The following is a 27,828-nucleotide window of genomic DNA, read 5'->3' as shown; positions in this document are numbered from 1 at the left end:
GCTGTGACGTCATCTGTGAGCGTTCGGTTGGCCGCCTGGGCTTGGGAAGGGACTGGTGGGTGGCAGTGATGGCTCCCGCCACGGTCGCTTCCGCCCTGCTGCCACCTGAGATCCAGTTCGCTCAGAGACTGGCCGCCAACGAGAAGCGGATTCGAGATCGGGCGCTAAAAAAGCTCCGAGGCTACGTCGCTCTGCGAACCCAGAGACCGGAGGGTATGAGTTGGCAGAGCACGTGGTGTTCTGGGTGAGGGAGCTCGGCTGAGTGGTCGGCAGGCAGGCACGAGTTTTTCCTGTCTGCGCACACACCGGCAAGCGCTCTTTGACAGGCGCGGTGATGGTTAAACTGGGGAGGGAAGACTACGCGTGAAGCCGGGCGGCACCGGAACATGACGGGATGGGTTGCGTAGTAGAGGGGGCTCGTCTTTGTCGACGCCGTTGAACAGTAATGATGAGTGTGAGGGGAGTGCAGTAATGGCGTCACTGTAGTGGTAGGAAATAAAGTTGAGCTTAACTTTAATTTAATAAGAAATGTTTTAACTTTCCTTTTCAAATTTCTTTTTGGTTTTTTAGGTAGTTTTAATCAAGAAGAGTTTCTAAAAATATGGAAAGGACTATTCTACTGTATGTGGATGCAGGATAAACCTCTGCTGCAGGTATGTCAAAACAAAACTGCATTCTCTGAGAATGTAAAGATCTAGTGTTACACTGTGTGTGTTTACTGACAAGTAAATCTCAGTACCAAAGTAACCATGCACAGAAGCTCAACTTCATGTTCATGGATTTCATTGTTGAAACTACTATGGCTGGTAACTGTATATTTTAAAAAGAGAAATCAGCACAGCAATTCCAAACAGGCCTGCTTTGAGCCGTACTCAGGTCTATGTAATGGGGCTTACTCTCAGGAAGGTATTCTTAAGATTGTACTGCAGGCGAACCAACAGATCTGACCAAGTAAATCTGATAATTGGACACAATGATAAAGTACATATTAAAGTGAGTAATAAATCAAGAACTATGTATTGTCGAAGGCTTTCACGGCCGGAGAACAATGGTTGTTGTGGGTTTTCCGGGCTGTATTGCCGTGGTCTTGGCATTGTAGTTCCTGACGTTTCGCCAGCAGCTGTGGCTGGCATCTTCAGAGGTGTAGCACCAAAAGACAGAGCTGTCAAAAGACAGAGCTGTCTTTTGGTGCTACACCTCTGAAGATGCCAGCCGCAGCTGCTGGCGAAACGTCAGGAACTACAATGCCAAGACCACGGCAATACAGCCCGGAAAACCCACAACAACCAATCAAGAACTAACTTGTGTGAAATATCTACTCGGCCTATGAATTACCTATAGGTGTGGAAGATAAATATTTTAAACACTTTGGTACAAGATTTTCAAAAGATATTGAAAACCAGTTGTATAGCATTTTTTAGAAAATGAATGTTTGAAATTTTATCCAAGCTTGCCCTCAAAGTAAACGTACCTGTAGTTTGCAGTCTTGCCAACTATAATTTTGTCTTTCAAAATTAGTCCTGAATGATTCTTCAAATAGAGTTTTATCTGCTTGTTAGGTAGTAATATATTTATAAAGAAGGAAGATGCATACAGAATTAGAATTCCGCAGTCAGAACCAAGGAATACATTTCGTTTTAATTATGGTATAATGGAGCAACTTTATGCATTCTTGTTCCAAATTTTTGAAACAATGTGGATGGCTATAAACAGAGCAGTGTAGTGCTTTCAGACTATTAGTGCTCCCTGATTTTAGTGCTGATCTGTAACTTTTTTCTCGGTCAGAGATGCTGCTGTTGCATCTAAAAAGCTCGTATCACCACACATCTAGTGCTTAACATCCTCGTGTGCCATGCTGTTTCAGGATTTTTTACATCTCACAGTGGCAGTAATGGATGTGATGATGTTGGGTCATATAGGTGCTTATGTTCTGTGTCTGGGTGCAGCTTGTGCTCCCATGTGCACTTACTGTTTTTTCATTTCCCAACTTTTATTTTCAGAAGGTGCCCTCCTCCCATTGCCCATTGAAGTGTTCCTGAGTTTTAGAAAGTGAGAGAGAAATATGTCTGGGTGTGTGGCATCAAGAAAGAAATGGATAGAGAATATTTTGCCTATAGAAAGAGGCATTTCTGTCCTTGTGCCAAATTTCCAAATAACTTTAAAAATTTAGGGATATTTAAAGAGCAGTTTAGGAGGTTTTTCTTCTTCTGAAAAAGAAAGTGAGTAAAGATTGGAAGCATACGTGCTTACCCTTTTGGGTCCAAACCACGGGATTAGTCCTACCTTAGAGGAGTAGATTGGAATCTATTTTTGAGGCACTGTATTCTACATTTTTTTCCTTTTCCATTTTTAGGAGGAGTTATCAAACAATATATCACAGCTTATCCACATAATAGAGAATATGGATGCTCGTAAGTCTTTGTAATTTTATTTGCATGGTCCATATAATGCCAACCACGCAAAGCTTCTTTCTGTTTGGAAACACCTGCTTCTGAAGAGTCATGCGTTTTCTTGGCTTTTGGCAGCAACTGGACACATAGTTCATTTAGAAACTATCCTCGGAGAAAATAAATTCTGCTTGAATTTTGTTTCCCTGGTAGAAATTCTATAAACAAAAGATGTAAATATATAAGGAAATGCATTAATGATGCTAGGGTTATTATGAGCCACTGTTTGGCTTCTGTGTGCCTATGCGTATATCCAGGAATTGTATGCCCCCTTTAGATAACAAACTGTACCAAGCTCCTTAACTGCACTAAAAGGAGACCACTAAGTTGGCATTCTCATGTGAGTTCTTTTTTTGTTTGTTCCTGCATCATTAAGCTTCTTTCCCTTCATTCTCACAATACTTGTGAAAGGCAGTGCCCAGAAAGGGAAATATCTCCCAGTGCTGCTGGATTCATCTAACCAAGATTTAAACGGGTATAGCATGGATGACATGAAGTAGCAGTGGTGCACAATAGATTATTCCTAATGAAATTCTCCTTGGCCAGTGAATTCTCTATAACTCCCTTTCTCCTCACTGCCTGCTACCTATAAGGTCTCTGTTTCAGCATTTTACAGCATTTACTGAGTGCAAGGGAGCAATACAACTACTTCTATTATTCAGATTAGAGTTCTTGGATTTTCTGAGTATGGTGATCTAAAGTATTGTAGTTTCACTTGATTCTGCTCCCATTGGTTTCCGTGCTGCATGGAATCTCATACTGTTTCTTATGAAAGGTATAGCAGAAATGTTTGAGATGGAAAATAAAAATTACTGCTTTTTTCTCTGCAGGCCATTTGTTCATTCAGACTTTCTGGCAAACTATGAATCGTGAATGGAACGGAATAGACAGACTGCGCCTTGATAAATTTTACATGGTAAGAACTATCTACTACCATTTAAGAATATAACAATCCCATTATACAGTGTCGTTTTACGAAATGTTCATCAGTATTGATTGCTAGAGGCTATTGAGAGTGGATGCACAACTTTGGAGATGTGCAAGTTGTTTCTATGGTGACTGAAGAGTATTTCTGACAATGGCTGAGGGTTAGAGACCACCCCAAACTATAGCTTATGCTAACAGCAGATTACAGCCTAGCCGTGCTTTATGTTTCTAAGCTTCCCACAGGCAAACCAAGGTTGTGTGCTGCTTGTTTGTTTTTTATTTTTTTCTTGGTTTCATAAGGTTACCTCCATGTTATAGCATTATATGGAGACCATGTGATTGCCTTAATTATGGCTGGTCAATTCAAAATTAACATCAACCTGTAGTGCCAAGTGCAAATTTGGGTTTGTTTTTAAACTATGCAGTCATGTTTTGTCACTACAATCATCATGTCAATCCTAGTTAAGCTTCCTTAACCATATTTTGGTGTGACATGTGAACTGAGCCTATAATAGTAATGTTATGAGGTAAGAGTTTCTTTTTAGCTTTCTCTTACTGAAGGTTTCCAACATTGGATGGCAGAAATCTATATTAATGCTCTACAATATGATCCTGCACCAAAATTCAGAAAAAGTAAATGGTATAGCCATATGTATCGTTTCAAGATGTGGGTATAAGAATCACAGGTTTGAATGATTTTTCCATGCCAAAAACGCTCCACATTTTATTTATTTTACAAAATTTATTCCCCACCGTTTTGCCCCACAAAGACAAACTAGCTTGGCAAAGAGAATATTTCTAGCCTAGCTGTCTCTCACACATACTATTTTTCTACAGGTAGAGTTCATTTGCTTTAAAATGAAAGATGAGTCAATCAAGTGACTCTTTCATCTGCATTCTAAAATCCTACAATCTCAATAGTGATATGCTATATAATGGTTCTGAATGTGTAGCTCAGCCAGCTTTTCACAGACCAGATTTTTGTGATGTGCTAAGGGGATTCAAATACACATAATAGGATTCCTAACATGCATCCTAAAAGCTTACTGATAGCGATGCATTGTACTGTGTGATTTTTATTAATGTGTAGATTACCCATAGTATATGTATAGCTCATTGGTCTCAGTGGAATTTTTTTTTCTGCATAATATTTTAGCACTGAGACTTTACTTTCTCATTTAATGCCATTTTAAAAGTATGTAACTGATGCTGAGGGATTTAGATATTATGGAGATACTATGCTGAGTTGAATGTACAATGGATTATTGGAATATTGCAGTCATAGCCTTTCTCTTACTAAGAAAGATGTAAGTTAAAGAGATCATTTTTTTTAATTACCTAGTTGATTCGCATGGTGCTGAAGCAGTCTTTTGAAGTGCTGAAGAGAAATGGTTGGAATGAAAGGTATGTGTGTGACCACTTGTGTGTGAGAAGGTATTCTGAACCCATTGGACAGCGAGGGTTACCAATAAATTATTTGTATGAGTGACATAACTGAGGTTCAGATCAAAAGTTTCCTGTGGTCTCATCCTTCATATCTTTTCCACATTGGTATTCATATTCTTTATTTATAACCTGATTATGCTTATTCAGAAGAAAACCCCACTGAGTTAAATAGGACTCAATTCTGTGTAAGTGACTGTAGCTTGTCCTGGCACTTGTATTCTCTGACTTTATTTTTTATCGAAACATACGTGGGAATTGCCGTTTTATTATCACAGTAGCTCTATAAAGTTAAGCAGAGAGATCAGGGTTGATAAAAATCAAGAATATGGTTTTTCAAATGTAAATCAGACTTTTTAAAATGAAACCTAAACTGATGGCCATCTTATGACAGACTCTTTTCCACACTTTTTTTTGTCTTGTATATTATGACTTGGATACTGGGGTTTGATATTTGGGTGATCTTTTATTCTTATCTTACATCTAGGAACTACCCACTTTCTGCAGTTGGCTCACTATTATAATTGTAAATATTTATGACTCTATCTCCAGTCAGAGAGCATCTCACGATGATCTCCCCAGTAACTAATAATGTTCCTTGTATTTAGATGAAATTATTTACTTTGTGTTAGTGTAGTGTAGTTATATGACAAAGGGGCAGAAAGGAACACTGAAAAGAAGTAGTACCTTTCAGTGCTGACTTCTATCTACATCCATCTACAAAAACCTTGTAATTGCTAAGGTGGTAAACGAGGCCCTATTTGACAGCATGTGCACTAGTAGCTAAACATGAGAAATAGACAAGTATATTACTTTTTGAAACAGTAGGAAACTTGCTGTCTGTGGTAGAATAAAGCCCATACTGTTTCAGATCAATAGGCTTTATTGTTAGATAGCTATTAAGTACATACTTTATTTAGGACCTGTCTAACCAGTGGAAATTTTTCATAAAATTGACTTCTTTCTTGATGATTTCAACCATGGCTTGAATTGGATTGATTGAAATTGATCTACTCTGAGTGTGACAGACTCAGGGTCACTCAGTATGCTTTGGAATGAGCAGGAATTCAGACTTGGCTATCTTCATTGCAAGCTTAACTGTGTAATCACTTCACTACAGAAATATACTGGCAGAGGGAGACGGCAAGCTTCTTGATTTTGCACAGACCCTCATTTCTCTTCTGAAAATATACATAATTGCGAGTCCTGGTATTTAAGAAGTGCTGCTATGCTCTAAGACTGGAGGAAGTTTCTGTAGGTTTTCTTGATACTACTGAAAGTGAGTTTGTGAATTCTGCAGGCCTTGGCTGTCACTCTCATGCATACATATATGTTGTTGGTCTCATAGGCTGACAAAGCTATGAAAAGGAGGGTTTTTAACTATCTGTTTAAATTCTGAGATGTTTCATTGAGCAAGCTAAGCTTTATTTATGTTTAGCAGTACATTTCCTCAGAATAACCTGATGTCCTTTCACGAGTGCTTCTGACTCTAAGAAGGCTAACCATTCCTTTCTATTCTGTTAGAATCCTAAGCGTTCTTAGTAAAAATTGTTCATAGCTACCATGTTGCAGAGAAAAAGGAGCATATTGCCATGTTTGCTGAAGTATCCAGCATAATCCTATGGAAGCTTTCTGGTGGGTTGTGCCCACTCTGGTCCCTATAAATTCATTTCATAGCTCTACATTTTTCTTTTGAGAAATAATTAATGTTATCCTGGTGATGATGATATGACACAGAGGGAATATATCATATTTCTTTTTTAACTTCTTCAGTTTCACTGAACCATTTCTGAACCTGTTAATGAAGGAGGTCATTCACCCTGAGAGCAATGCTCCCATTGGGATAAAACTGCATTTTATTGACATCTACTTGGAAGAACTGGCTAAAGTTGGAGCTAAAGTGGTAAGATCATAGGTGATCATTCAAATTCTGATTTGCCTTGACAAACGCTGCTTTCATCTCCCTCGTTTTTTCTCCCCCGCCTCTCCCACCGTGTCTGAGCTGGTATCAAGGCCTACATTGCTGCAAGGGCAGCACTAGAAACAAACTAGGATTAAGCTAGAATGTCTGCATTTGTAGATCATGCAATACCTTAGTTAAAACTATTTTAGGTGATTAAATGTTTTTTCATAGAGGATTATAATAGTTTTGTAAGAACCTGGCTCTCCTAACTATTTTGTTTTATTTTTGTAGCTCACGGCAGACCAGAATCTCAAGTTTATTGAACCCTTCTGCAAAACCGCTGCCAAGACCAAGGAGTATGTTCAGTAGCTGGATTTTGCTACTTATAATGCCCCTGGATGTCAAAGCGATGTCTGTATTGTTTTAAAAGCACTATCTACTGGGTTTTAATCCTGCCCTTTCTCCAAGGAGCTTAGGGCAGCGTACTTTGTTTTCCTCCATCTTACCTTCACAAGAACTCTGTGAGTAGTTGAGTAGTATAAGCTGTAACAGAATGACTGCCCAAGTTCACCCAGTCAACTTTATGGCTGAATGAGGATTTGAACCTGGATCTCTTCAGCCCTAATCGTTTTAGCCACTTCACCTTGGTGGTAACTGAAAAGACTTCCTGAGCAAAATTTAAGCATAGAAGACAGAGTAGAATGCTCATTGTGAAGCAAGACTTTCTTTTGTATGCCTGAAAATGAAACTGCGTAACTATGGGAACTATATCTAGCTGTCTCTTGGTTCTCTGGGTATGGCAATAGTAATACTAGGATGTTAGCAAAAGAATATTGGATGAAGCAAAAGCTGGTAGCTCTTGCTTCAGAATCCACATGATGAACTGATGATTATTCATTGTTTTTTGCAAATTGCAGTGCAATTTTTGTAATCTTTATGTATTAGACTTTCAAAGGATGGGAATTAGGTTTTCAAAGGGTAAAAGGGAAGCTCCAAAAGTATCTTTGTAATGCACTTTTTTCCTCTTTTATGACTCAGTCATCTTCTGCTGCAAGCCATAACCTGTGGTATCTTTGAAACCATTGTGGATCAGTGCCCATTTGCTGTAGAAGATTTAATGAGGGAATTGAAAGCAAGTAGTAACGATGATCTATCAGAAGATGACTGGAGTGATGAAGAGAATACGCTAGTGGCCAAAGGTAAGTATGTGGCTAACATGATGCATACTCAGATAACCTCTAGCTTGGACTGCAGTAAAGCATTCTGCCTGAAGCTTCCTTTGAAGCCTATTCAGTAGGGATGAGCTGATGCACACACCATGTCTTGGTGCTGGCTCATATTTTGTTGTCAAGCACAATTTCAAGTACTGGCTTTAACTCATACATGTCCTTGGTCCAGATTGCTTTCTCCTGTTTTAATTCCCTTTATATAGTGCGGAAATCTGCAGGTACTCTCCACTGACAAGGAGAAATCTTTCTGGTGGATGAGAACTAAGCCAGAAATTTTGTCGTCTCCTCTCCCCTGAGTCAGCCTTTTATCAACCTATGCTGTGCTGAATATCTGGCAAAATTCTTACCAGCAGAATCCCACACTAGTGGCAGACAAGTGGCCAATCCTTTCCTTCTGGAAAGAGGCAGGATAATTTGCTCATCCAGTGCCAGTCTGAGACAAAAGCAGTGAGAGTCTTTCTCTCTGGCTTAAGGCTAGGTGAGAAGCTGGTCCTGCCCCCGCTCAGACTTTGGGAAGGGTAAGTTCATTTCCTCACTTTTCCCTGTGGCAGCGATGCTAACTAGAGACAGCTCGTTACCAGTTGAACTCTTTGAAAGGACAGAGAGGAAAGATTAGCCTCTCATCTGGGGCTGAGAGTTAGTGCAGTGGCTCTTCTGTACATTGGCTTGAGTGCTCTGTTGCCTAAGTCTTTCCAAATGACTGTTGAATATGTTTGTTCTGTACTGTGCAGACAAGAGCTTGCCAAGCAGGCTTCCACGAGACGGCGAGGCAGAAGAGAACCTTTTAGAAACTTCACATGACAACATTGGGCCTGTCCTTCAGGTAGGTGCCCTCTTGGGCAAGGTGCAAGCTTGAATTCCAGTGATTGCTTTCTTCATATCTGCACAAATGACTTTCCTTTCGTTTGAACTCCCACAGATAATATTTAAGTAGGGCACAAGAACTGCACTTTATTGGGGGGCGGGGAGGACTTGTTACCATGTTACTTGGATTAAGTGGGGGCTGTGTCATCCTGACTGGAAGATGTAAGACACCAGTATCCTTTGTGCACTTTTGCACATACTCCTGATCACTGGCCTATGAACAATCAAAACTCTGGATTTCCCAAAATGTAGCTGTTATGATCTTCACTTTCTTTAGGGTGGATTTTGCTTTAATCTTTCCCTTCACACCCTCTGGGTAGTTAGCTGCCACCAGGAATATTAAATTCTAATATATTTTATTTAAGTTTTCCCTTTGGTAACGTGTTTATGCGTCAGGCTCCTTCGTGGTTCTATGTGGCCCTGAGGATAGGAATGGGAGATAACAATGACTGATACTCTAGGATATAACAAAACAAAATAAAAGTTTATTTTTTAAGAAGCGTATTGGTTACATAAAAGTAGTTCTTAGTTCTTCTAGTTGCTTCATCCAAACTCCTTCACACAGATCTCTTGTAAGGCTTCACACACAGTTAGCCTCTTTCTCTAGGCTCTCTATTTCTCTCACAGAGAACTCCTCAGACAGCACACAGCTAGCCTGTTTTCTTTTCACTCTCAATTCTTTCTCTCTCAGGTGCACACACAGTTTGCCTGCTTCACGTAGAATGAATATATAGTGTCACAGACACACTCAGTTCAGGCTTCCACTCAGGTTGCCTTTCCCTCACGAATACATGAACACACTCAGGCTGCACACAGCTCGCCTCTCTTGCCCTAACTGAACCTTTTTCTCTCCCTCTATAACTGAAAACTGCCTTCACTCCACCCACTCTCTGTCATCAACCAATCATATCACTCACTCATCTCTCTCTTTCACCCCCACTCTTCACCTATCTCACCAAACATTTAAAGACACATGCACCCATTTCTTGAAAACATTACAAATCCCCCCCCCCCTTCTTTAAGCGGAACACCTCTCTTTTCCAGAAGAGTGGTGTGCAGCTTCCTCTGGCTTAGGGAATAGTTTATTGTCTCTGCAGTTCCTGTTAAGTCCATTTCTCACTCTTCTGTGGTTTTTGTTTTAAAGTACTGGGTTTCTTTATCTTGCATTCCTCCTCTGCTGGGGTGTCATCTCGCTCTCTGGGATGTTCCACTGCTGGGCTGAGGTTGTCTCGGCTTTGGCCTTCTCTACTAGGTCGTTGTTTGCTTTTTCTGGTTGTCTCTCTTATCAATATTCTGTTCTTTCCTAAACAGTCTGTTTCTTTCTTGCGAACAGGGTTTGAGCTCAGTTCTTTACATGCTCTCTTCATGTTTGATGCACTGGGTGACTCACTTAAAAGGCTAGCATCCTTCAAGAAGTTTCCTAACTCTTTATACTGTTTTTTTGCACATGCTGAGCTTTTCTAGTACTTTCCATTTGTCTTCAATCAGTTCAGCAACTTTACTATCAAGTTGCTTCTCTCCTCCAACATAAAGTCTGTTTCTAATTGACTGATAGCTTCTGTATGTTAGTGTGTCTGTGAGACTATATATTCAATTCTTTCTCAGGTGCACACACAGTTTGCCTGCTTCAAATAGAATGAATATATAGTCTCACAGACACACTCAGTTCAGGCTTCCACTCAGGTTGCCTTTCCCTCACAAATACATGAACACACTCAGGCAGAGCTCTTGGCTCTGCTGTGATTACTAGAAAGTATGAACAGAATCGCAAGTCCATGACAGTGGTGGGATCTGTTACCTCAGGCCTGAGGTGAAGGTGCATAGTAGGAACGGTTTTGTAGTGGCAGAGTGGTACAAATATTCTAGTAGCTGGGTGGATCCACTTATTCATATTTGTAGAGTAGGAAAAATGCAGTAAATTTAAATTGCTAGTACACTGTGTCAAGGTACAACATTTTTCAATTCATGAAGAGATCAGGATAACTCAATACGGTGTCATCATGAATCCACGTTTTTCATTGTTAGGGACTTCTCAAGGATAAAAAGAAATCTTGTGTAAAAATCTTATCTTCCATAGCTTTGCCACAAGATTAGAAAGTGCTGAGAAATGGAGAAAACAGAATCCTAGAATAAAATCCTGGTACAAGTCCAAGTGGGACAGGGCACTGGTGGAGGAGTTAACTTTTCGTTTACAGTGCATGAAAGCTTGTTTACAGACTGATAAATTTAGTGGATTTTTCAAAAATTGGGTATTTATACCTAGTGTCACATTTTATATGATTTACTTAGTACAATTTAATATTCTAGTTTATTGATTAATCTGTAAAACTTTCTTTGGGAGAAAGTTACTCAGTTTTTGTTGTCTTAGAAAATGTCTATATATTAAAAAAAGTTTGAAAATCTCTGGGGAAATGCTCATGCGTACCTGATCTAAAGAGCTATAATGTGATTTTTTTAAAATAGTTTGATTATAAAAAAATTGCCAAGATGCTGTTTGAATTAGCCAGCAGAAAAAACACACCAGCTGTCAATAGAAAACGTCTCTACAAACTGGTTAAAAAGTAAGTAATCTGAAAATAAAATCTTTAGAATTTGTTTTACCTAAATATCCTTTCCCTCTATATTATGGAGTATTATCAGTCCTACCCTGTACACTTTATCTTGGTGGGTTTTTAATAAAATGAATGCAGACACGAGTGTGTTTGCCTCTTTTGTTGGTGGGCAGATAATGAAAATAAAACTTTTTCCACCTATTTTCCAGGTTCCAGGACCTTGCAGAAGGTGAGGTTCCAACATCAATTTGCTTCTGTTTGGCTGAAAGTTGTACAGTAATGGATGGAAAAATACAATCATGGTAGACTTATGTGTACTTGAAAGCATGTCTGTAGGGCTTTTACCTGAATTTCTTATCTCAAAAGGAATAGAATCCTTATCTGATTGTTTCAGAATTTGGGTACATTTGAGGCGGTATTTCCCTCCTTAATCTTTAAATGAAAAGCCTGATGTTTGAAATGGAGAAAGCTACTATAGTAGAATATACTGTGAAGACTCGGTTCTTTTTTTTAAAGAGAAAATTAGTACTTACTAATGTGGAATGTGGGTGGATGATGGTCAAAATACTATACTACTTGTTTGTGGCATGTCTTACTCAAATATTCTTGCATATCAGGGATTTTCCCCCAAGATGACTTTCCTGAAGATGTTTCTACAGATGAAGATGATGATACATTCAGCAGGAGGAAGTGGAAGAGAAAATCCAGCAAGCTCTTAGATAAAACCAAGCTGGACAAAGAAGGTGAGGAAGAGAGCAGCTTGCAACATCCTTTCCAGTGTTTTCACTTGAGCTTGCACCTTCTCACATTCCTCTTTGTCTGTTGTAGATGTAGTCCTTAGTTTTCAGAGTGCATGTTTCTCTGGCACTAGGCACTTTGCAAGACCAGTATTTTTCAAGAACTCCCACTCATTTGAGGAATGTACTCCACAGCAGAGAACCACATCTCCAACAGACTAAGAGGAGTATCAACAATTCCAGCCTTTGATTTTCAGTTTTAAGTGCCAGCCATTTCTTGTTGGGTTTTAGTATCATTATAGAATTTCTTTGCTGGAAATGTCTTTTGCCGTATCTCTACTAGGTGTGTGCACCCTGAAAATATTTGGGTTTCCTGCTTCGGGTTTACCCGAAGCAGGAAAAACATTTGAAAACACCCAAAACCCAAAGTGGCAAGCCGCTTTGGATCCGGGTATTTCAATCGCTTCGGAATGCTCTGTAAAGATTCGGAGCATTCTGAAGTGATTCAGGGGGCTGGTTTTCCCCCCAGCACCCCCACCCTCCCCCACCCCTCAACTCCCCATTTACCCTCCCCCTCCCCCGCTCCAACCCACTTACCTGGCCATTTAAAGGTCCCTTTAAACTATCAGCTGACAGGCAGCGGGGGGAATCCCCCCTGCTGGCTGCCAGCTGATAGTTTAAAGGGACCTGCTGCTTGCAAGCGGCAGGGCCCTTTAAACACCCAACAACCCCCAGCCTCAGCCCTCCATCCTCCAGCTGGTTGGAACGGAGGAGACTTTGAAGGGAAGGAAGAATGCAGCACAACTTGCAAGCGGCACCGGGAAGCTCCTTCCCTTCAAAGTCCCCCTCCCTCCTCCAGCTGGTTGGAATGGAGGAGACTTTGAAGGGAAGGAGGAACGCAGCACGGCTTGCAAGCAGTGCCAGGAAGCTCCTTCCCTTCAATGTCTCCCCTGTTCCAACTGGCTGGAGGAGGGAGGGGGACTTTGAAGGGAAGGAGGATCTCAGCTGCGGCAAGCCGCACCGAGATCCTTCTTCCCTTCAAAGTACTCAGCTGCTTGTCGGAAACCCTGACAAACAGCTGATCCGTGGTTTAAATGTCCCTCTCCCTCCTGCTGCATGGAGAGGGACATTTCAGCCCCTTGCCCCAAAGCTATACAAATAGCTTCAGGAACCGTTGATTCGGGGTTTCTGAAATGGTCTGGGTATGCTGGGGCCATTTCGGAATCAGGTCTGATTCGGGTTTTTTTCCGAATCAGAAACCTGAAGCACACATCCCTAATCTCTTTGTATGGGGATGTTAACTAGAAGGAGTGAAACTTGCCTGACATTTCAGGCCAGGCTGTGTAGTTAGGATCTTTGTTAAAGAATGTTAGGCCCCATTTCATAAAATATTACTCTGCGCATGCATGCAAGCACCAGCACACAAAAACATACAAACAGGCAAAGTTAGGGCTTGCTCCAGTGTTACATTCCAGCCTCTGAAATATCCTGGATGTTAGTGGGTGAGACAAGTCACCGAGCAAAGAATAAACAATTTTCTTGTTTTGGGATATTCTAATTAAATAAGTAAAACTTCAACTTTGATTACGTTCTTTCCTCTCGAAATTATCAAATATATGGCTTCTCAAATGTTTGTATAATTCATTTTTCACTTAAGCTTGTCAGATGTCTTCTCTGGGAAAATGCGTCATTTTTGACAGGTGTATGCATCATTATGACAGTTTTATCCCAACCTTTGATCTTTTATTCTGTAAACAATTAGCAATTGTTCTGTAAACAAACAGCATTAAAGGTATATAAAGCCCTCCAATGGAACTAGTCTTGACACATGTCTCCCCGAAATGGGGAATGTGTCATGCAGTTATTGAATAAATAATTAACCCATTTTTCTTCTGTAATCACTGTTTGGTCTCTTGAAATATATGCAGGTAAGTGATAGTAGGGGTACTATTACATAAATTCCCCCATCAGTCTTCTAATGTGAGCATCAGCTGGAATAGTCTGCTATAAGCCAAGCTGTCTGTTGAGTATACCAGTATCAAGCAGGCTTTGGGGATACCTTGACAGTTAAAATGTTATTTAATAGCAACACACCCTGCTAGGGTCATATGCATGGCTTGTCTAGCTCAGTGTTCTGCTTTCTATCTACTAATCTTATCGCCACCACTACCTTGCTTAAAACAGAACCACAAGTGTGACTGTGCTAGTCAACTGCTCTTGCTTTCCATTTAATGCCATGTAACTTGCCTTGATAGATAATGCTGGAAACAGAAAAATTACCACAGAGGAAGATGGTGGTAACACAGGGTTGCAAAAGAAAAGGAAGAAGAGAAAGAGGAAGTTGAGTCAAGTTATTGACACGCTCACTGCCAGTGGATCTCATCAAAAAGTGCCTGTCATATTAGAAGAATCAAAAGAGCTAAACCAGAACATTGAATCAACAAATGTGAAGAAAAGGCAAAAGAAGTCTTTAGGTATAGAGGCAAATGAAACCGTCGCAACAACCAATCCTCTAGGAGGGCTTAGTAGCAGCTTAGCACAGAAGACATTAACATGTTTGATAAGTAGTATAAAGAAAAAAACAAAGAAGAAAAGTGGTACGCTGCAGAAAGTTCCTGTAGAAACCATTAATCAAAATGGACAAGTTCCTACTAGTACAAAAGAGATTCTTGATGACTGTGTACCTATAGATCATGGTAATAAAGTGACTAAGCAGAAACAGAAAAATGAGTGTGGGATTGTTGCTGGAAATGGTTTTTCTGAAGAGGTCGTTAAGCAGTCAGAGAAGAAAAGCTGTGTAAAACTGACATCCACCATGTTCCAAAAAGTTAAATTGAGAAAAAAACAAAAACTGAGTAGCTTGGAAAAGATGAGAAGTTCAAAGAAGAAAATAGTGAGATTGAAAAACAAAAAGAAAATCAAGAGAATCCTAAATACTGTACAAGAAAATGAATTTGAAGCTGAAAACAAAAAGTGCAGAACCAGCGTAAGTCAATCCACGTGTAATTTTTATGCTGCCTCTACCATGTGCACTCATGTCCATCCCCTCAACACTGGTGTTTCATTGTTGGTAATCCTTGTTTCAAACAGTTGTCATCCAGTATATTGTTTGTGGCTGGTTTGCATGCTGAAAGTTTAAAAAATAAAAACATCATGAGCAGCAGGACTGTGATTGTACGTGGGGGGTGGGGTGGGGGAGCATGTAATAGCTTGTTGTTGTTGTTGTTGTTGTTGTTGTTGTTACTATACAACATTCGATTTATATACCGCCCTTCAGGATGACTTAACACCCACTCAGAGCGGTTTACAAAGTATGTTGTTATTATCCCCACAACAAACACCCTGTGAGGTGGCTGGGGCTGAGAGAGCTAGAAGCTGTGACTAGCCCAAAGTCACCCAACTGGCTTCAAGTGGAGGAGTGAGGAATCAAACCCGGTTCTCCAGATTAGAGTCCCACGCTCTTAACCACTACACCAAACTAACTCTACATATACAAATAGTGGGAAAGTTTTATAGAAATCCAGGTTATTGTGCACATAGATGTTTCATGTATGCCCTACTGCACATTGTCTTGTTTGCGTGTTGGAAAATATGCCAGTGAACTGCTGTCACCCTGTGGATGTCCTGTTTTCAAAATATATGGGGCAACTTCCTAGTCAAATACTTCTGTAATACCAACAGTGACCTAATGTGTTTTGTCTGTAATGGATGCCATTGTTAGGCTAAGGATCCCAAGCAAAATACTGCAAGCATCGTACTATTTATCACTCCTTGACTTGTGTGTTCAGCTGCTCTTTTATTTCACTACAGGATACCAGTGGGATTGCCATTATGCCGCAGAAAAAGAAGGCCAAAGCTGGGAATGACTTCATCAAATTTGAAAAGACTAGTCTGCCAAAGTCAGTCTTCTTTAGAAAAGCTAAAGGAAGCCTTACTTCCATTCAGGTACAGTGATGTTAATAATTGTCTGCCATGAAGTTTGTTTATACCAAGATGGGAAAAAAGCCCTCATAGTGAGTCCAATATGCTCTGTTAGCTGGAAGTAGGCATTTATCTTGCCGGATGTGACTGTCCTGCAGATTTCTGGCATTAGGCCCTTGGTCTGCCTGAAATCATTTGTGCAAAAATAGTCAGATTTAACATTGTATTTAATGTGTTATAGGGAGGGCTAGATCCCCTCTGGGCTCATTGCAGCACTTACAGACATAGTAGCTGCCACAACAGCAGCCGAAACACCTCTGATGATCTCTGGGGAATATCGGTATTGGCAAAAAGTCATGGTATAAATACAGTACATAATTTTACTGTATTGCTACTATAATGCAGTAGTTTAAGAGCATTTCTGTGAGGTCAGCTCTTCCTCCTTACAAGATCTGTGGATCTTTTCTTAGTAGTGGGGAAAATGCTAGTGGCCTGTCCAAGCAGAAGGAGAATAACGGTTAAGTGCTGTTGTTAGAGTTCAGGAGAAGGATTAGCTGCACAGGAAAGTTTGCTTTTCTCCTTGTCAGTGGTCAGTTCTGAGGTCTTGTTTTATACTTTCAGTGCACTGTAAAATCTACCGTCCTTCAAAAACAGTGGCATTATTAGTTCATCAGTATCCTTAGGCTGCTGAACACACAACACTGGCTCCCATAATCATAGTTAGAAATTAGTGGCAATTTCTATGAATTGTGCTTAAGCAGTTCAGTTGTGCAGACATTGACCGCAATCAAGGCTAACTAGATAGATCATCTGTTAAGGAGGGAAGCTCATGACCATCTCATTTGGATCAACCTGCTAATGCACTGCGGAATTGCAGTTACGGGAGAAGGTTGAAATTTGCTCTGGGGAGAGGTAGTGGAATGAGAGCAGGCATTCATAGGGTTTGGCTCCTGGCTAATGGGGAATCTTTTTTAAAAAAATCTGCATCAGCCTGTTAAATTTGTTGATGCACTCCTGCCTGTTGCTGAGCCGCTTTTCTGCCCCTTAATGAATGTATTACATTATGGAGGTGATGTTTCCAAAAATACTTGTCAATTACAATCATTTCTATAAATAGGTTTGCAAAACACTGTTTCACTTAGTAGAAACTCTAGAGAATCCCAGAACTTTCTGGTAAACTGCTGGTATTAATTCCATCTCAAAACTGGTAGACTTGAAATGGGGCTATATAACTTCCAGACTGCAGGCGGGATTAACATGAAAGAGAAATCGCTTTGCACAAAGAACTAGATGTTGGGTCCCAGCCTAACCTCACTTAAATGCCAATTTTTTATCTGGAGGGAATTTTTAAGGGTGACAGTATAAGCCTGCCCCATCTAGTCTCCCTCTTTTACTCTGGAAACCTATGCAATACTTCCAGCTCTTTCCTTCATAGGTTAGCATTGCCAAAGGATAGAAGTCCTAGCTTCATTCCCCATGCAAGGAGGAACAGCTGATGTCATGAAAGGTTACTTTAGGGATGGCATAGAGTTCCTCTGAAGAATGTTTTCTGTATTTCTATCCAAGAAGGGGAGCCGTATTTTAAGATACAAAGGAAAATGACCAGTAAAGGTTCGAAAATGGAGGGATAGGATGCAGTGTTAAAAATAATGGCTCAGAAATCCACTTTTTCGGCAGATTGGAGCAGCAAGGGAGGGGCAGTAGCTCTGAGGCACTAGCATGAGCTTTTGGAGAAGTGTACCATTCACTGTCCGTCTTCTGTGCAGTCCCACATGGGACTGCGTCTGCGCAGGCCTGCCGATCGGATTTTTCTTTTGTAGCTAACGTCCACTAGGGGGTGCCCGTACGCACCAATACGCCTGTGCAGCTTTTCCCGCCCGAGCGACATTGGGCGACGTCGCTCCCTTCACCCTCAGTTTCTTCTTTGCCGCCGACCGGTGAAGATCTAGCTGTCCGCTGTGAAGAAACGCCATTTTGTGAGATCGTTCGTCTTTTCAGAGATGGCTGAGAAAGCTTTATTTAAGCGCTGTTCGACTTGTTCGACAAAGATGACAAGAACGGATGGCCACTCCGTCTGTCTCGAGTGCTTGGGTGAAGGACACATCGTCGAGAAATGTGAGCATTGCCAACGATTCACGCCTAAGGCCAGGGCTGAGAGGGCGAATAGATTGAATGCCCTACTTTGGAGAAGGTCTATGCGGGCATCGGGAGCCACGGATACCCCTCAAGGGCCACCACCAGTGAGCGGGACTGTTGAACCTCCCTCGGTGGTCGAACAGTCTGTCCGTAGCTCCACTTCCACCTCTCGCTCCCGCTCACCGGATCGGTTCCGACGTACTCCAACTTCGGATCCGAAAGACGCCTCGGGGTCCACTTCAGGTCGCAAAAATCCGCCAAAGTCGGATCCGACTCGGAAGCGACGGCACCGCTCCAAGTCTCCGGCGAGGTTGGAACCGCCCTCCATGCTGACTCCAAAAGTACAGAGAACTTCATCGGATCCGAACATCCCAACTGCATCGGCTCTGAAGTTGTCGGATCCGGCACCGGAACCAACGCCGTCGGTTCAGAAGCCTACGGAGTCGACTCGCCTTAGCCTCGGTCCGAGGACTAGTGCCAGGTCAGAACCCAAAGCTTCGGATCCAATGCCTAACTTATCTACACTGGATCCGGTCGGCCAGAGTCGTGGCACCGACCGTGTCTTGACCTCCCATGGTGAGAAGAAGGCAAAAAAGAAGTCGAAGCACAGACAATCGACTTCCATCCAAACTGATGAGGTGTTATGGGAGAAGCCCAAGACTCCTTCTCCGCACCTGTCTTCCCCATCGTGCCATTCCTCTGCTGATGGTGGTGACCTGCCTGACGCTCTGCCTCTTGTGGCCCATGCGTGGTCTGCTGGTGACTATGCTGGTAGAGAGGATCTACCTTATCACTCGTCAAAGAGAGTTTATGAATGTGAAGGCTCCCTTTATGCAAGGTCTCACTGATCCTATTCCCTGTCTCTTGGCAGAGAGTATTGGGGTGACACGGAGTGAGTTCTCCAGCTATGGCTCTCCCAGGCATGGTTTGCCTTACCAGCAGCCTGGGCCTTACCAAGATCCAAGCCCTAGCCCTACGTCTGACCCGTCACCTGAGGACATCATTATTGGGACTGGTCGTATTTCTCCATCGGAAGACTACCGGCTCTACACAGAGCAGATGGTCCGAATGGCCCGTTCCCTGGACATAGAGATTTCAGCTGTAGATCCAAAACCGAAGGATAAAATTCTGCAGTATGTCCAGTCTGGGAATCCTCCAACCATTGCATTCCCGTTCACTGAGGGATTAGTGGAAATCATTACCACTGTCTGTGAGAAGCCAGCATCAGTTTACCCGACATCTCGTAAACTGGAAGCTCTATATAAAACTAGAGATGACGTCTGTACGTATCTCTTTGCACATCCACCACCTTCTTCCCTCATTACAGAGGAGATGCAGGCTCGTCAACGCCAAGGGTCCCATGCCGTACCCATCAACAAAGAAAGCAGGAAGTTGGATTCACTGGGCAAAAAGTTATATTCATCTGCTGCCCTGACGCTCAAAATATCCAACTACTCGGCTATCATGGAAGCCTATCAAATTTTTTGTGGAATCGTATGGCGGTCTTCATGGAGAAGCTTCCTGCTGACCAGCAAGTGTTAGCTAAAGTTATACTCGATGAGGCCTTACGACTCTCACGACAACAGATTAATGCGGGTCGCGACACAGTTGACACCTCTGCAAGAGCACCAGCATCTTCTATCGTGCTTCGCAGACACTTGTGGCTCCGCACAACTGCATTGCCTGTCGAAACACGAAACAAGGTGGAGAATCTACCTTTTAAGGGTCAATCTCTGTTCTCAACCAGAACGGATGAGTACCTCTCGCAAAAGCATAAAGATCGACTGACGGCTCGCTCCTACGGGATTCTCCCATCCAAGCAGTTCACCGACAATCGGTATCAATATTGTTCGTCTCAGAGCTATCGTGGTCGACAGCAAAGATATCAACCGTATCCACGTTATGGTTCCTACAGGCAATTCCAGCCCCCTGCAAATGCCTTCCAGCGCAGGAGACCTAGTTACCGCCCACGTCGCAATCAACAAGGCCCCGATGCCAAAGAGTCAGCAACTCAACCTAAACAGTTCTGACTAGAATTTGAATAATCTGTCGTTTTTGGAAACAGATTGGCTCAGTTTGCCTCTGCATGGGCAGAGATTACCCGTGATAGTTGGGTGCTCAACGTTGTTACAGTTGGTTATAAAATTCAGTTTGATGTTTACCCGGTGTTGTCTCTTCCTGATTATGCAGTGCAATCCTCTTCTGATAAGTTACAGACGGAGGTTATAGCGCTTCTGCAGAAGGGAGCGGTTCAGGAGGTTCTCCCTCAGGACCCCTCCTGGGGTTTTTACTCTAGGATGTTCCATGTTGACAAAAAGGATGGCGGTGTACGACCCATTTTAGACCTGAGAGAATTGAATAAGTTTGTTCTCGTTAAACGGTTCAGAATGCTTACCTTGAATACAGTCCTCAAGCTAATGCCCGAAGACATGTGGTTCGCCGTCCTGGATCTCAAGGACGCGTACTTCCATATTGCCATCCATCCTGACCATAGGAAATACCTTAGGTTCCTTTGTAACAGTAAGGCCTACCATTATCAGGTACTCCCTTTTGGACTGTCAACAGCCCCCCGAGTTTTTTCTAAATGTATGGCTGTTGTAGTTGCATGGTTGAGAGAACAGGGTTGTACGATCTATCCCTATCTTGATTATTGGCTTTTGGCAGCACCCTCTGCTGATGCACTTCTCGTCCAAATTAATAAGGTGATGCTTACCTGCTCCCGGTTAAGACTGTTGGTTAACCTCAAGAAATCTAATCTTACCCCATCCAGGAGAATACTGTTCATCGGTATGATACTGGATGGTGAGGTAAACAGAGGTTTCCTGCCCCGAGAACGTGCATTGAAAATTGGCAGGATGGTGAATCTTTTTTCGAGATGTAGATTCCAGTCGGTCACTGCTATCCAGAGACTGCTTGGCCTTATGGCCTCTTCTACAGCAGTTACCCCTATGGCCCGGTTGCATATGCGACCTCTCCAGCTGTGGTTCCTCTCGGTTCATGATTTTGAACATGAATCTCAGAACAAGAGATATTCCATCCCTAGAGGGATTCTTCGTTCCTTACGATGGTGGCTTAGTGAAACTAATCTCCTTGGGGGTATTGCATTTGGGTCCATCCAAACCGAGATCATTATCTCGACTGATGCCTCCACGATAGGATGGGGGGCCCAATGTGGGGCCCTTTGGGCACATGGGGTTTAGTCAGAGCAGGAAAGGGAAGATCACATTAACCTGTTAGAATTGAGAGTGGTCCATTATGCCCTTATTGCGTTCGCAGACACGCTGCAGCAGAAATCCGTTCAGGTGCTCACGGACAATTGCACCACGATGTTCTACCTGAACAAGCAAGGGGGCACTACATCCAAGGCACTCTGCGACAAGGCCATTCGGATTTGGGAATGGGCCATGGACAGAAACATGTTTATTCATGTGGTCCACATTCCTGGCACCACAAATGTGATTGCAGACAAACTGAGTCGTATGCAGTCCGACAATTACCAATGGACCATAGCAGACAACTACCTGAATGCCATCTTTTTGGACTGGGGGTTCCCAGAGATAGACCTCTTTGCGTCAGAGGACAACAAGAAGGCTCCACAATTTTGCTCAAGGGGAGGCCTAGGTCGCCATTCCCTAGGGGACGTGTTTCAAATGCGCTGGACAGGGCACCAATTTTATGCCTTCCCTCCGTTCCCACTGTTGTCTCGAATCGTCAGCAAAATTCAGAGAGATGGGCCTCACATAATTCTAGTGGCGCCCTTTTGGCCCAGACAAGCTTGGTTCCAACATGTCATGCAGCTTTCACAGGGGTGATGTTATCGGTTTGCTCTGAACCCGGACCTTCTGTCCGACGAAGGGGTTTGGTATCACGACCTACCCAAACTGAGTCTCACTGCTTGGCATATTCTGGGTCGGAAGGAATGTCTGACAGAGTAGCTGAGATTTTGCTTAATGCACGTAGGGACACTACTCGCAGATCCTACTCTGCTAAATGGAAGCGTTTTGAGGCCTGGGCTAGTGACAAAGGAGTGAATGTTTGGGATTGCCAGTTGTCGTCTGTGTTTGAGTTCCTTCTGTCTCTGAAAGATGGGGGACTCTCTAATTCCTCTGTTAAAGTTTATCTAGCGGCCATTTCGGCCTTCCACCCTAAGATAGATGGGAAGACGGTTTTCTCCCACAGCCTCTCGAAATCCTTTTTAAAGGGGTTGTATAACATGTTCCCACAAGTCAAGGAAATTGTTCCTCAGTGGTCGTTGCAGGTAGTGTTAGCGGGGCTTATGAAATCATCCTTTGAGCCTCTGGCTACTTGTGAGTTAAAATGGTTGTTCTGTAAGGTGGTTTTCTTGATCGCCATTACATCTGCCCGCAGAGTTAGCGAGTTGGCAGCTTTAAGATGGGATCCTCCCTTTTTGAAGGTCCATCAAAATAAAGTAGTTCTGAGACCTGACCTTCGCTTTAGACCCAAAGTCTCTACTCAATTTCATACCTCGCAAGACATTGTCCTGCCTATATTCTTTCCTGACCCTACTAATAATTCTGAAAGGGCCCTACATTCCTTGGATGTGAGAAGGGCTATTTCATTTTACCTTCGACGTACTTCGCAGTTTAGATGTGCCAAACAACTTTTCGTTTGCTACTATGGGCCCAGGAAGGGAAAAACTGCTTCAGCTCAGTCAGTTTCTCGCTGGGTTACTCAGACGGTTAAAGCTTGCTACTTACATGCTAAGTTACCTTGTCCTTTGGAAGTGAAAGCTCATTCCACTAAGGCGCAAGCTTCTTCTGCGGCCTTCCTTAGGGGAGTGCCTTTGCTAGACATCTGCAGGGCTGCAACGTGGTCGTCTTCCGACACGTTTGCTAAACATTATGCTCTAGATGTGTGGGATAGGAAAGAGGCTGCTGTTGGTCAAGCAGTACTTCAGTCTCTTTTTCAATGAGAACACATGCCCGCCTCCTGGGTAAGTGGCTTGTGAGTCTCCCATGTGGGACTGCACAGAAGATGGACAGTGAAAACAGAGTTGCGCTTACCGTAACTACTGTTCATTGACGTCTTCTGTGCAGGCACACAAACCCTCCCTCCTACCCTGCTGTGTTCTTCCTGATAATGTGAAGGCATTCGGCGGCAAAGGAGAAACTGAGGGTGAAGGGGGCGACATCGCCCAATGTCGCTTGGGCGGGAAAAGCCGCGCAGGCGCATTGGTGCGTACAGGCGCCCCCTAGTGGACGTTAGCTAGAAAAGAAAAATCCGGTCGGCAGGCCTGCACAGACGACGTCAGTGAACAGTAGTTATGGTAAGCGCAACTCTGTTTTCTCTGTACTTATTTCTTTGTTCTTAAAATATTTTAAGTCCTCTCCACTCCTGGTCCAACTCTGTAAGCTAAGCAGTTGGCAAACGGTGGTATAAAACACTATTATACTGATGGGATTGTGGTTGATGCCTCTCTACCAATTGTGATTTGATTGTATTTTATAAGTTTATTTTACAAGTTACTTTCAACAGTTGAAGCAGGAACAATATTTTAGTAAAGGAAAGGTTTTAATTGGTCCAGAAAAATAATCTGCCATCTTTCTCTCCTTCTTGTAGTTAACCAAGCTACAATCTTCCAACTCCAAAAAAGTCACCTTTGGACTGAATAAGAACATGACAGCGGGTGAGCACCTTTCCTTCATTGCATCTCTGAAACCAAACCAGTTAAAGAGAAGAGAATAGGGCATACTTATTTAGCATCAGTTGCTTGAAAATGTAATAATGGCTTCAGTTTTGTGTACTTCTGTAGAAAACAGTTACAATGAGAGAAGGTAAAAAGGCTGCCATCTGAGGCAGTGTGAAGGTGAGGGCAAACTTCAGTGCTGTTGGGATTGCCTTCACCTAGAAGGAAGAGCAGGCTTTGCTCCCAGCTATACACTGTTCTTGAGTACTGAACTACTTTTGCCCATGGAATGAATGGCTCCAGTTAACCCTAGCCTAAAACAAATACAGCATGTCATACCAACAGGCCTGTTACCAGTAGATGAAGAATCCATTAGAAGCTGAAATATTCAAGATGATTCTTTGTTTCTCCCAAACAAAAAACAACCCCTGGTTGCTGGAAACCTGTCATGTATTAATGGCTCTCGTAACCCCCAGAATGTGCTAACAGCTAAGGATGTGCAACCCTTGACTAAGCTTTTGTTTTTCAATCTTTGACAGAATTTAAGAAGACAGACAAAAGTATCTTAGTCAGCCCCCAGGGACCTTCCCGAGTGGCTTTCAATCCTGAGCAAAAACCCCTCCATGGAGTGCTGAAGTTGGCTTCTGAGTCTCCTGCTGGAACGTTTGAAATAAAGAAATCCGTTTCAGTACCCACTAAGAAAAGACCAACTGCAGTAGACTTCTTCTGAGCAAAGAAGGAGAGGACTGATTTTTTTAACAGAGTATTTCAATAACCAGTTATTTCTGGAGGTATTTTTGATTTTATTTTTTAAGTTGACAGGATAGCATATGTAAGGTCAGTGGGACTTATGGTACTGGTACTTTATTTTACCAGGTACCTTTTTGAAATAGCTTTGTGTATGTTGTCAAAAGAAAAGTAATTTGAGCTTCTAATTAGAGCCCTATCGTGTGTATGTTTTTAAAAAATTCCTGTCACGTGATAATTTGTAAAAATTCATTCTAAACTATTGTTTGGGCATTTTAATAAACCTCAATTAAATTAGAGGGACTAATCTTTATAGGCAACTCTAGGCAGCTAAGAACACTCCTCTCACAGTTCCTTTTCCTTACAAGCCTTCCATCTTCATACCAAAGGTTTTGGATTAAACTCTGAATATCTGCTCAGATGAATTATATTAGTAGAAAAGCCACCTGAATCTTCTTAATTGGGTAATCAATTGGTTAATGAATTATATTGACTGTAACTCAGCTACTGTACTCTGCTTGCATTTCCCAGTTGTTTGCATTGGCATTGTTGCCTCTTTCAGATTTTTGCTCCTCTGGAGCAAGAGAATACATGGAATTTTTTTTTCTTTAGTGAACCTTTGCATTTTAAACATTTACTTCTTACCCTTTGAACAATATTATCCGTCTCCCATTAAGGTTCAACTTTAGTGCACTTGTTTCTAATAAGCCTTAATATCTTTTACTACAGGGTAAGGTGGCTTTGAAAGTAAGGCTATATCTTAAACTGTAGTGCACAATATCATGTGCATTAAGAATGAAATATGTACATGCGACTATACAGAAATATATATAATTTTGAATCAGATTATTAATTTTCTCTGAGAATTGCTGTTTAAGGAATAAAGTTTGGGTTGATTTCAACCCTTACGGAGTACGAAGATAGTTTGTTACTTAATCTGCCTTCCTCATCAGATTATTTCAGGAAAGCATGTAGGCATAGAATTGCATTAATAATGACAGACAAATGCATATTTCATAAATGTTTGAAGTTCAGCTTCAGGTTGGATAGATCCTCTGGGCAATCACATTACTGACTAGTTTTCCAGAAAACTCAGAAAATTGCTAACAAATGGATGCCCCTGTGGACTGTGCTATGTGAATGGTTTTGTCCATGTGCCATTGGTTTGGGAAGGCTTAAAAAGGCTTGCCTTTTCCCTCCCTTAATCTTTTAAATAGTACAAACTAGTCAAAATTCAAAGACTTGAATTCTGTGGAGTTCTTCTATCAGATGTATTAGATCTTGATATATTAGGAAATATAGTGGCTTGGATCCATAATGTTTGCCACTTCCCTTTCTCATCTCTGGCTCCCAGTTAGCTCCTTGTGCTGTTCCTCAGGGTTCCTTGTTTCACAAGAACAGCATTTCAGGCTGCTCAGTGGGCTGTAGTGGGAGATCAGAAATCTCTTTTCCACTGAGGGAGCAGAGATTAAAAGAAAATAAACTTTGAATCCATCCCAGTGGAAAGAATACATCTTAACAGAAATGTTAGTATTTTCTCTTGAAACTGGTCAAGAAATCAGTTGTACTACTTGGAAAAGCTAGTAGGACTCTAAGAGAATTTCAACTAACAAACTTTAGGAATGCTCCTTTGAACAGGCATTTTGTGGAGTCTGGATAATGTATAGCATAATGCATTATTTTAAAACTAGTTATAATGGCCCTCCAGTTTTAAGTCTAGAACTAGAATCAGGGTATATAAAGGTTTTGGGGACAAGAGTTCCATTTATTCTTCTACCTATTCAAACCTCAGGGTTTTATGCTTATCTTAATAGTCATTAATGACTTTGTCAGGACAAAGGTGACAACAATCTTTTTTACCTGAATGTTAAGGTAATACGAGTTCTGAACTAGAAAGAGTAAATCTCATTATGGTTAATTTCTGGAAGAAAGTTACTATAAACATGCACTGTAGTATACATTTTCCTGTCCTTGCATGTTTGCCCAGTACTTTGCCAAGAATTTAATTCAAATAAGAGTATCAATTTAATGCCATATCTGCAGGACTTGGGAGAACTGAAATTAATACAACACCCCAAGACATGTCTATGTCGAAAGTAGGAATCTCTGCATTCAAATCAGTTTGTTGATTCATTTATGTATTTTAAAATAAAGAGTTAAGTGGCTTGTACTAAAAAACAAAACTTTATAAAGATTTTATTTTCTTTAAAATATAGCGACATGGTTTTGTAATTAAGCTGAAGTTTTGGTGAAACAAAACCTGTTGAGTTAAAGCTTTGTATTTAAAATCTTCAGGAGTGTAAAAGTTTTTCTCAAGGCTAGAAGGTATCTCTGCATCTTATTATCAAAGTAATGTGTGGTTATGGGGAAGTGGGTGTCCATTATGTGGCATTTACCTCTGGCTTTATGAAAATAGGCTGCTTAGACTTGGCTAATAAAGCTGTTTCTTCTCATGAAACTTGGCTTTTTTTTTCTTATTCTGAACTGCAAATCTACTTTATCCCTAAGGCTTGGATTGTACCTCTGTACTTTAAAGCAAAATCCAACATAAACTTTTAAATGAAATCTCTCTGAAAACACAAAAATAAGACAGTCTAGCTCTAGCCATCAGAACACAGTGAAGCAAGTAAGGTGTGCTTCTGGGGAGGGAAGGGAAAGAATACTGTTTAGGAAGTACATTCATCCTCTGTTTAGAGTAGCCACCAAGAATAATTCTTATATGGGTATGTAAGCTTTTGTCAAGAAAGTGATATTAGTTTATGCTTACAAAGAATGACGGAGGTTCTTGCATTTTTAACAAGCTAATTTATTTTGGCTTTTGTCAGGTCTTTCTCCCCAGACTGCAAACGCATGCTTTGAAAAACAGACAGTTAACATAATACTCTGCCCTGACATATGGCTACTTCTTGAAAATTGGTTTTCACAGTCTGATAATGCCTTCCATGTAGGAAAAACAAGTATACACCGGAACATGCTATATTGCTGCAGCAGTTTCAGCTTCCCATTGTATTTACACACTGCAAAATGGTATTTTCAACCCCTTTTTAAGAGTTTCTCGTGTTTTATAATTAACAATCTTAGCAAATGCTGGACAAATCTTATATTGCTTGCTTAGGCACAAGTATGTATAGGACAAGATTGCAAACTTCTCAAGAATATAGATTCCCTCTGTTGCTCTTTCAGATAATTTTATTGGCTAAATAAGAACTTCTTAAAACATGTAGAATGTGAGGTGGTTTGTTTACATACCTTTTAATTGGTTTAAACAGAGTTTT

General features: G+C 41.6%; 1 protein-coding gene across 2 annotated transcripts; it reads left to right on the top strand.

The window, feature by feature from the left end:
* The first annotated feature begins 30 nt into the window (after positions 1-30).
* RRP1B (ribosomal RNA processing 1B) lies at positions 31-27,011 on the top strand. 2 transcript variants are annotated; one of them, XM_054973809.1, is made up of 16 exons: positions 31-213; positions 571-653; positions 2,354-2,411; positions 3,278-3,363; positions 4,717-4,778; positions 6,591-6,720; positions 7,012-7,076; positions 7,759-7,919; positions 8,681-8,772; positions 11,277-11,374; positions 11,575-11,594; positions 11,983-12,108; positions 14,358-15,088; positions 15,913-16,047; positions 23,740-23,806; positions 24,346-27,011. In XM_054973809.1, the coding sequence occupies exons 1-16, from the start codon at positions 69-71 to the stop codon at positions 24,534-24,536; spliced, it is 2,250 nt and encodes a 749-aa protein (XP_054829784.1). In that variant the 5' UTR covers positions 31-68; the 3' UTR covers positions 24,537-27,011. The 2 variants fall into 2 exon arrangements, with proteins under 2 accessions (XP_054829784.1, XP_054829785.1); XM_054973810.1 differs by having other exon boundaries at positions 192-244.
* Positions 27,012-27,828: the final 817 nt, after the last annotated feature.

Source organism: Eublepharis macularius, chromosome 3, assembly GCF_028583425.1.
Source record: "Eublepharis macularius isolate TG4126 chromosome 3, MPM_Emac_v1.0, whole genome shotgun sequence".
Lineage (NCBI taxonomy): Eukaryota > Metazoa > Chordata > Lepidosauria > Squamata > Eublepharidae > Eublepharis > Eublepharis macularius.
The sequence above is the reverse complement of the archived record's forward strand: the minus strand, read 5'-3'. Positions and strand labels throughout refer to the sequence as shown.